Below are 10711 nucleotides of genomic sequence, written 5' to 3' on the forward strand. Positions count from 1 at the left end.
AAAGAGTTACAGAATTTTACAATGCTTATTTTTAAAGAGTAGGAGGAAGTCCTTGAAAAGAGGTTCTATGACCACCTTCCTGTCCTTGAGGAGAAGCCAATAAACAGTACACACTGCTACGCCCTTTGTTCTATTGGCCAGATATTCGTCTTCTAGAACACTGCCATTCCACCATGATACCACATTATTTTTACTCCTACCTATTGCATCTTGCATACGAAATACTATTCTATATTTCATCCATCTTTCTTTCCCTCTTGTGCATTTGCCTCTCAATGACACATAGAATTCTTGTAGAGAATGTTACTCGGGATCTTTAAGATGATACTATAACTAGAATTCTTGCCTGAAGGGATCACATTAACAAAGTAAAATGACCATGTATGTTTTAAAATAACTCCTTTAAAAGTCTTTTTGACTTAAGCTGTTAGTAAATCTTCTCTTGGTGTTTTTGTGATATGACAGGTGGAATTATTTAACCTAATCAGTGCCATCTTCTGATTGCATTTTTTAATGGATTTTTTTTAAAAAAGTTTTTTTGCCATAGTGTGCATGTGCTAGCCAGAGAGAGAGAAGAAGTAAGAAATCACCCCCTCGTGGGATGGCCACACTGCAGTCCCTTCTCCTCTAATCTCCTCTTGGGATTTTGGGCATGTATACACACATGTTTGGCATGGTTTTCAAGCTGCCGGGTCCAGGAATTAAACTGTGATCAGCCATGTGGGAGTCCAGCACCTTAACCACCATGCCACCTGCTGGCTTCATTGCATGTTTTGACAAAGAACAGAACATGCTGGATTTATGTTCTTAGACAGTGGGCAATATTGTGAAGCTCTACTACATATATATGAAGTGCTCAACAATAGGTCAAAAAAACTTCTTGGTGTCTGGAATTGAATACATAAAATTTAAACTGCTGTCTCTCTGACCAAGCAAGTGTGTGGGGTCGAGTTGCTCATGACTTTACATTTACTGTGTCTTCTTTTAGGATGGATCAAACCTTACTGCAAGTCAGAGGGCCTACGCACCTGAGCAACTGCAGAAACAGGACAATTTAACCATTGACACCCAATATTACCTGGCCCAGCAGATCCACCCAGTTGTGGCTCGGATCTGTGAGCCAATAGATGGAATCGATGCTGTCCTCATTGCAACCTGGTTAGGTAAGTGTCCCAAGTACAGGTAGACCCCTCATACGGTAATAGTGGTATGCAGAATCCTTCAACTGTTGGGATCCCTGTTTATGAGCCTGGCATTGTGCCTGACACTTCTTTTTTATAGTTAGGTATTTATTGTTTGGTTGTCCTGTTATTGTCTGTCTCCCTCATAGACTTATGAGCATCACACCCTTGCTCGGTCTGTAAATGTATGCCTGCTCTGTGGTTGGCACTCACTGAGTAAACGCTGAGGGAAGGGAGGGAAGGCAAAAGAAGAGGAAGAGAAGATTGGAAGTACCATTATAGTCACTGAGCTTACATTGCAACAGCTCTATTTAGGGAACCTCCATTAATAAGGTCACGGATGGTATCTTGCTTATTGGTTCATCTTGTCTCGGTCTCTAAAGGTATTTTTTATGTAAGGTGAGAAAACAGAGCTTTTTAAATGAAAATGTTAATTTTTAATCTTTAATTGCTTGTGAGTCTCCTGCTCTTGCTGTAATTTAAATTGTTCTAAAACTGGACTTACTGTTAATGCCCTAGGAATTGACTGATTTCTTAATTTCTCATCATCCCAGGAGATGTCGGCCAACCCTGAGACCTCAGTGTTTCTTTGACTTTATGCCGTGTCACTGATATCTTTTGATTAGAAATGTATTTCATAACAGAGCCCTGATTTCATTTCTAGGCAGCAGTAAGCTCATAAGAATTCTGTTACTTTTAAGGTCTTGGCTTTCTTTTTTTATTATAGGCAACGATGACTGTTTTTAGAAATCTGCATCCTACAGTCCTTTGATGGCTCCTCATTATCTAGAAATCAAGTCCAGATGCCACTGGCATTCTCACAGACTCTACCTTTTGGCAATCATAGAGCATCTTCTAGCTTCAACCTATACGTCTAGATTTATTTCCTATTCAATCTTCTCATTGTCTCTTAAATATGACATTGTTTATTCTTTCCCTTCTTCATGGAAAATTCTTCCCCTCCTTTCACTAAGAAACACCTGGCTTAAACCACAGACTTTGGCATCATAGATACCTGCGTTTGAGTGCAGGTCTGTCATTCACAAGCCTCTGAATCTTGGTCTATACCTTGGTTCCTTGGGTTACAGAATAGAATTGCCCCGAGGAAGAAATAAAATGATGTCAGTGAGATGGGGAGAGGGAGCACTCTGTGCACTCTTACCCTCCTTTCAGGCCTCTGTATACCTATGACTATACCCCTCCAATCTGTTGCATTTGCACATAGTTAGTATTCACTGTTGTTTGCACATAGTAGTAGAATGAGATTGGATTTGCCATAGGTGAATTGTCTAATAAATTGTACATTTTTCCATTCTACCCCTGTTGAGTGTGTTTGAACTCCTCCCTGCCCCTCCCCACCCCCTCTATCCCATCAGTGTCTGCTCTGGAAGTGGAAACTCATTTTTGACATTTGCCTAAGCAAAACATAATTAGGAAGATAAAATTCTGCTACCAAAATAATCATATAATGTATTCTCCAAGTTGAGTTGTATTTGATGATGTTTATAAAGCCTCAGCTGGGAGGGGGGAGACTGTGAATGCATGATATTTTTTAGCGTCACTTTTTTTCCCTCTCCTATACATTGAGTGCTCACTGTATTGGATACTGTGGTGAGCACTTGGCATTTTTCTCTCACTTATTCCTTGCAACAGCCTCATGAGGGCACGTCGCATTAGCTCCATTTTAAAGCACAGGAAGCCATGGCTTAGAGAGGTAACTAACTTGGTCTTGTCACAGAGCTAGTGAGTGACTGGTTGTGATTGCATTTTAACTCAACTCTGTGTGATTCCAGAGGTTGTGCTCTTTACCACAGTGCCAAATGTCATCGCCTCATCTCAGCTCTTAGAGGCTGTGAGAGCAAGGCGGTGGGATGGTGTGAATGTACCAGCATGGAAGGGGCCTCTATCTTCCTCGTGCTCCCTTCCCACCGTCTACCTCATGTCATGTCTCTCACTGAAATCCTCAGAGCAAAACCAGTTTTTTAAGAGTAGGTTTCCCAGTTTTTCCATTAATATCATTAAGAACCTGGCCTAGAGCCAGCCTGTGGTATGGTGGTTGAAGTGCTGGATTCCCACATGGCCGACTGCAGTTTGAGTCCTGGACTTGGTAGATTGCTTTCTCATTTTTCTTCTCTCTGTCTCTGTTCATGTTAACAAATACTAATAGTGAATAAAATTAAATAAAATAATTCATTAAAAAAAAGAACCTACTCTAAAAGCAGACTGTTGCTTTTTGTTCCTTTGGTTTGAATCTTCCAGTGGCCCAGCCCTGAGAGGGGTAGATGGAATAAACCCCATATTATGAATGATGTTTAAGAGAGAGAAGTACAGAGCTTTTATTTCAGCAAAGAGCAGAACAGCAAAGGATGATGGGGCCTTCTTGGTGGACAGACCTGATGCCTACTCTGATATGTCAAGACAGGCTATACCAAGAAGGGAGCCGACTAATTTTGCTGGTTCCAGAAGTCATAGGATCATTTCTGTTTATAAGTTGAACAGTGGGCCAGTTTTGATTTGCTTAGAGATCATTTATCTTAACCACACGTGCCTTATAATCATGGACTGCCTTATGAATTTAGTTTTCACAATTTATTTTCAAAGCCCATAGTAGACTAGTGGGTCTCCTTTTCAGAGGTGTGATGTCTCATTACTGCCTAGACTTGCCTGAGGTCCCATCACATACCCACTCTTCTGTCCTATAACCCCAATGCTCCCTGGAAGCAGCCATAGCCTGGTGTGTGTCCTCTGCCTTGCCGGAGCTACTGCTGCTGCTCCTCCTTTATTTTTTTCCTTTGCTGTAGGGTGTGTGCACTCACCAGAGGAGCAGAGAGAGACAGAAAGTGAGAAATGACTCCCCGGGGGGCGGGGGGGGATGGCCATGCCACAATTCCTTCTCCTCCATTCTCTTCTCGGGATTTTGGGCACACATGCACGCAGCCTGGCGTGAGTTTTAAGCTGCTGAGTCTGGGACTTGAACCATACTGGACTACGTGGGAGTCCAGTGAAGTAACCATTACGCCATCTGCTGGTCCTATGCTGCTCTGTTTTTATAGCTCCTTTTCCTCTTCTGCCATTTGACAGCGGTTTTGATACCGAGGATGTGCAAAGTTGTCCTCATTGTGTAGTCCCCCTCCTCCCCTGCTGATCCTCTCCCACCCAGCTGCCTGCCAGACCAGCAGTACATTCATATCCATCTCCATTAGGAACAGCTCTTTAGTCCTGTATCTCCTCCCCTTTCCTCACAGGAGGTTCACCGTTAATGAAGTGCAGGCCCGGAAGTGCCTGTCCCCATGAAGATCTGTAGAAATCATTGAAGCTCGCCTTGCAGATCTCTGCAAGCATTTGCTCCCTGCCCTATTCACGAGCTGGATTTTTATCTGCACCCTTTATTCCCCCACCCCAAGAGAAAAATTAGGGTGGCTATTCACTAGGGGCTTCGAGGCCCCTGTTATCAGTTCTCCTGTAGCCTGTGGTTTTAGAGAGGAGGAGGGTGGAGATGCGGAAGCGGTGCAAAGTAAGGGGAGTGTTAGGGGGTATGTGGTTTCTAAGAGGTATGAGCTGTAGGCATAAAATTACTGTAATTTGTTTTTAAAATTCTAAATCTGTTTTCTTTATATAAAAAAAACTGCAGTTGTGAACTGACACTGTTAAATAAGATGATGTGTACAAATGTATACATAAAATACAAGCCCTCCAACTGCCTAATCACAGACATAAAATAATTCTCTTGCTTTTAATGTAGTTTTTATCTTTGATTAATGAAATGTATTACAGTGTTGAAACTTTAGCGAAGTTTGATACTTTGTCCTTTTAGTTCGTACAAAGAAATCAGGAATAATGGCATAATTTCATTTAGGAAAATTATTAAGTTCATGATTTTTTATTTTTAAGACTCTTTTGTGGAGAGCAACTATATTTTTCAGCTACCTTTTTCTTTTTCTATTGCTTTTATACTGCTTTCCTTGAAATGAAAGGCAAGCGTCAAGTGTTAGTTTTATCCTGTGGCTTCACTTTGGAAAATTCTCTATTTCTTCCTGTCAAGATACCTCCCGAAGTCTGTCTGGTGGCATGCTGCATGGCCAGGTGTTCCGTATGGGAAGGCCTTTTTTGTGAAAAGGAGAGAGGACAGTCTATGAAATGAGTGAATGAATAAGTCTGTTGAATTGAAAGAGAATAATTTGTTCTCTTTAATAACTAATGGTCCTCATTATCCCACAGTAAAATGTGTATCATTTTTCTGAAACCCATGCAAGATTATTGCTATTGGGCTTAAATAAAGCAAAATTTTACTCTTTTCTATCTGTGAATAGGAAAAAATATAGTATTACTGTTCTTATACAATAGCCCTATGGGAAACATGGCTACTAAAACTGGGAACTCTTAGCTTTTGTTCACTAGACTATGGGGTTTTTTTTTTCTCTCTCTCGCGTTCTAATGAAAGCTCTCTGTTCTGTGGATGAAATATTCACAGTGTGCTCAAACATCCAAATAGTCTTCTGTACCTAGCAAACCAGGCCAGTGATGAGACTAGTCTAAAGTTCATTCTTGAATTTCATCTTTTAATAAATTTATATTTCATACATAGCAATACTTAAAGGTATACATAATGCCATGCTTCCAATGAGCAATAATTTGTACAATAGATGTTGTAAAGTACATTTCTTCATGGTCAGTGATAAAATTTCAGGCATTTGACTAGTTGGGCAGTTTTCTCATTGGTCCTGACAAATTATTGATGTTTGAAGAACATGAGCATTTATGATTTAATTGATAAAAACAGTGCCTAAAACAAGGCAGAACATAGTCCAGTGTGTTCTCGTCTTAAATTGAAAAGAAAACAATTCCTTTTTGGAAAATGGTCCACAAGGCCAGCAGGTGGAGTGGTGGTTAAGGTGCTTGGCTCCCACATGGTCAGCCACGGTTCAAGTCCAGATCTGGCAGCTGGACACTCAACTCCGAGCATGAGTGCATGCGTGCCCAAAATCCTAGGAGGAGAATAGATGAGAAGGGATTGTGACATGCCATCTCCCCCCCAGGGGAGGGTGATTTCTCACCCTTCCTCTCACTGTCCCTCTCTCTCTCTCTGGTGACCACACATGCCCTATGTCAAAAATCTTACAAAAAAAAAAGAAAAAAGAAAAAGATAAAAAGTCCTTCCCACTCATGTTATAACTGGCAGTTTGTCAATAGACAGGGTCCAGTAATATATGAATAAGGGTAACAGTGGGCCAAGCAGTGTTTCAGGATACTTTTGAGAGACCCAGGAGCATACAAAGGGACTTCAGAAAGATCATGAAAAATAAGAATTTAAATATGAGTTTATTTAAGTGCAGAAAAGTTTTAAAACCCACACATAGCTTTTCATAATACCCATTTTCCACAAACTCTTAGAAGACCCCTCATATACCTACAAAAAAGACGGCTGAGCAGACTGAGTAGAGTACAGGAGGTTTGGAATATTGCGAAGCCACCAGCAAGTGCTGCAGATAATACTTTGTCAGTACAAAATTTTGTCCTTTTTTGTGATTAAGCTCTTATAAGAATATATATTTGCTAAGCATAATTAATAGTATTAAAAACTTAAGTCACACCAAATGCTTGGTGGAATGTTAAGGAAAGTCTTCTCAGCTGGTAAGAACCACCTCTTACAGGATAGAGTGCCATTCCAAGCGTATGATACAATGGCTCATGCTCCTAGTCTAGTCTACTTTGTATTCGTTGCACAAATTAATATTGAAGACCTGCTCTGCCCAGCATCAGCAGAACATGGGTTCTTTTCAGTTATAGGTCAGTCATCTAGCTGATTTCATTGATGTGGAGAAGTCTAGTGGGGAACACAGTGTTATGTCCTAAATCATGTAAAAGAAAGGGTTATCAGAGGTCAGGGGAAGCAGAGATCACTCTTGGTGTGGTACCACCAGGGAAGAGGTTATAAAGAGTGGAGGCATTTGAGGCATTGTGGGAATGGGTTGTGGAGAGGCCAGTGTGGAGTCAGGAATGTTCACTATCCTCATTGCTGACCGATTTTTCCAGCCTCTGGTGATCTGCAGGGGTCCACATCCCCAAGGGAGACCCTTACATCTCTACAAAGTCGGCACATAGTGCTTTGTTTCTGTCTCACTAGCCCACACAGTGAGGACCAACAGTGACACCGCCCACCTAATGGAAGCAGCAAGACTTTCGAGAACTTGGAACCAAACTGTAGCCTGCATTTAGTAGCATAACCACTTTAGAGTTGTAATTTATATTTGTAACACTGAGAATTTCCACAGGAAAATGAAGATTTCTTGAGTTATTTGAATTAAATAAATGTTCTAAAAGATAAGATCAGTTTAATTAAAAACACCAAAATGACATTTACAAAGACTGTATGGTCTGTAGAAAAACGAGCAAAGACAGTGTGAGGTAGCTAATAATAGGCCCTACCTCATCTATTATTGTGAGGATTAAATAGATGAGCTCATGTTTAGGTACACCTTGGGGATACTTTGGGTTCACTTCCAGCCCTCCATGATAAGGCAAATAGTGCAATAAAGTGAGGCCAGCAGGTGGTGTGATTAAGGCTCTGGATTTCCACATGGCCTTTTGCAGTTCAAGTCCCAGATCTTGTGATTTGCTTTCGCTTTTGGTTGCTCTCTTTTTCTCTCTCTGGTGAGTGCACATGCCCTATGGTACCACCAGGGAAGAGGTTATAAAGAGTGGAGGCATTTGAGGCATTGTGGGAATGGGTTGTGGAGAGGCCAGTGTGGAGTCAGGAATGTTCACTATCCTCATTGCTGACCGATTTTTCCAGCCTCTGGTGATCTGCAGGGGTCCACATCCCCAAGGGAGACCCTTACATCTCTACAAAGTCGGCACATAGTGCTTTGTTTCTGTCTCACTAGCCCACACAGTGAGGACCAACAGTGACACCGCCCACCTAATGGAAGCAGCAAGACTTTCGAGAACTTGGAACCAAACTGTAGCCTGCATTTAGTAGCATAACCACTTTAGAGTTGTAATTTATATTTGTAACACTGAGAATTTCCACAGGAAAATGAAGATTTCTTGAGTTATTTGAATTAAATAAATGTTCTAAAAGATAAGATCAGTTTAATTAAAAACACCAAAATGACATTTACAAAGACTGTATGGTCTGTAGAAAAACGAGCAAAGACAGTGTGAGGTAGCTAATAATAGGCCCTACCTCATCTATTATTGTGAGGATTAAATAGATGAGCTCATGTTTAGGTACACCTTGGGGATACTTTGGGTTCACTTCCAGCCCTCCATGATAAGGCAAATAGTGCAATAAAGTGAGGCCAGCAGGTGGTGTGATTAAGGCTCTGGATTTCCACATGGCCTTTTGCAGTTCAAGTCCCAGATCTTGTGATTTGCTTTCGCTTTTGGTTGCTCTCTTTTTCTCTCTCTGGTGAGTGCACATGCCCTATAGCAAATTTAAATAAATAAATTAATTAAATTATATAAATAAGTCTGTTTTGAAATTTCAGTAAAGCAAGTCTCATCAATTTTTTGGTTTTCCAGTGCGTATGAAAATTATGTTTAACTACACTGTATTCTATTAAGTATGCAATGGCATTCTTATAAAAAAAGTATATACCTTAAGTGAAAATACTTTATTACAGGTCAGCAGGTGGCATGCACTTTAACATGGTCAGGTCCCATGTAATCAATTATACGGTTCAAATCCCGAACCTGGTGGATTAAAAAACATGTCTGGCACATGTGCATGCATGCCCAAAATCCAAAGAGGAGAATGGAGGAGAAGGGATTGGAATGTTGCCATCTTCCCCTAGGGAGTGGTTTCACTTTCCTTTTCTCTCTCTCTCTCATCTTTGTCTCTCTTTGGTGAGTGCGCACACCCTATAGGAAACTAGAACAAATAACTGTATTGCTAAATAAAAAGATTATGTGGCCTAAAGGAAAATGAGTAAAACATAATAAATGGAAAAGCTAAATACAGCATTGTCAACAGATAATTAAACTATATTAAATATTACAGAGGGTTAAAATTAATAATCTGGGGACCACCAGATGGCGTAATTGTTGTGTCACTGGACTCCCACATGGCTGACTGGGGTTTGAGTTCTGGACCCGGAGGCTTGAAACTCATGTTGGGCATGTGCATGCATGTCCAAAATCCCAAGAGGAGAATGGAGGAGAAGGGATTGTGGTGTGGCCATCCCTCCCAGGGGATGATTTCTCACTTTCTGTCTGTCTTGCCAGTGAGCACATGTACCCTATAGCAAAAATCTCTCCCCCCAAAAAAATTAATATCCCAGAGCTGGATGATACTACAGCAGTATTAAAATGCTCTGTGAGGCTGACCTACACGGGAACGTTCCCAAATAATGTCCAGAGACCTCCGTGAACATGGCAGCATGAACATGCCCATGATGAGGGGCTGGCTGAAGCTGGGGATGGATTATAGTATGAAGACCCTGCTGGGGGTGCTCTTCCTTCTCCTTCTTGCTCATGGGAGAAAGAAAGAAACTTAAAAGGAATTAATATTCAATGCCATCAACAGGGCATTGAAAACAGTTGCGTGATGTCATAAGAGCACTGCCCTCAGGTGAAGATCTTTTTTTCTGTCAGGATTTTGGGAATGATCTTCTTTAGGACAGTAAAAGTCTTGGTCTTCTGTGTTCATTTAATCCAAAGGTTTGGCTTTTATTTGTTTTAAAATACTGGGTTGTCGGAAAAGTCATGACATTTTTTTCTATTTTTTTTCTATGTATAAATGCATCATGACATTTGGCATAGAAAAAAAAATGTCATGCAATGACCCAGTGCTTAGACATTTTCTGCTTGTATTATGGAGAGGTTTGTTGTTGTCATCAAAGGCAGTTTCAGTTGTCTGCCATAAGTATAGTCAATTGTTTATCTTTAAAATGGATCTGTAGTACTTTTTAAACATAGAAAAAATTTTTTTCTTTTTTTTGGAGAGGTTTTTACTATAGGCGTGTACACTCTCCAGAAAGACAGAGAGAGACAGAGACAGAATGTGAGAATTCACCCCCCCCACCCCCCCCAGAGGGAATCGCCATGCCGCAATCCCTTCTCCTCCATTCTCTACTCGGGATCTTGGACACACACGCCCAAGTGCCCGGCGTGAGTTTAAGCCGCAGGGTCTGGAACTTGAACCGTGGTCTTCTACATGGGAGTCCAGCGATATAGCCATTACGTCATCTGCTGGTCCCTGGAAAACTTTATATACAATAGTAGAGAGAATTTTATACTAAATCCCCTACGTGTCCATCACCCATCTTTGGCAGTCAGTAACTGACCAGTTTTATTCCTCTTTCCCACGCACCCACTCCCAATTATTTTGAAGTGAATCCTAGATATTATATCATTTTATCTGTAATTGTTTTATTTTGCATTTCCAAAAGACAAGGATTCCCTTGGGATCAGCAGATGGCGTAATGGCTATGTCGCTAGACTCCCATATAGTCGACCACGGTTCGAGTCCTGGAACCAGTGGCTTAAACTCACGCCGGGTGCATGTGCGTGCGTGCCCAAGATCCCGA

General features: G+C 41.1%; 1 protein-coding gene across 2 annotated transcripts in view; it reads left to right on the top strand.

The window, feature by feature from the left end:
- The window catches only part of POLA1 (DNA polymerase alpha 1, catalytic subunit), a 353788-nt gene that overhangs the window by 158619 nt on the left and 184458 nt on the right, over window positions 1-10711 (top strand). For both annotated transcript variants that reach the window (XM_027775720.1, XM_027775721.1), the window contains exon 32: window positions 989-1163. In XM_027775720.1, coding sequence (XP_027631521.1) covers window positions 989-1163 — 175 coding nt within the window. The remainder of the gene's footprint in view (window positions 1-988; window positions 1164-10711) is intronic.

Source organism: Tupaia chinensis, unplaced genomic scaffold, assembly GCF_000334495.1.
Source record: "Tupaia chinensis unplaced genomic scaffold, TupChi_1.0 Scaffold000600_1, whole genome shotgun sequence".
NCBI classification, from domain to species: Eukaryota; Metazoa; Chordata; class Mammalia; order Scandentia; family Tupaiidae; genus Tupaia; species Tupaia belangeri.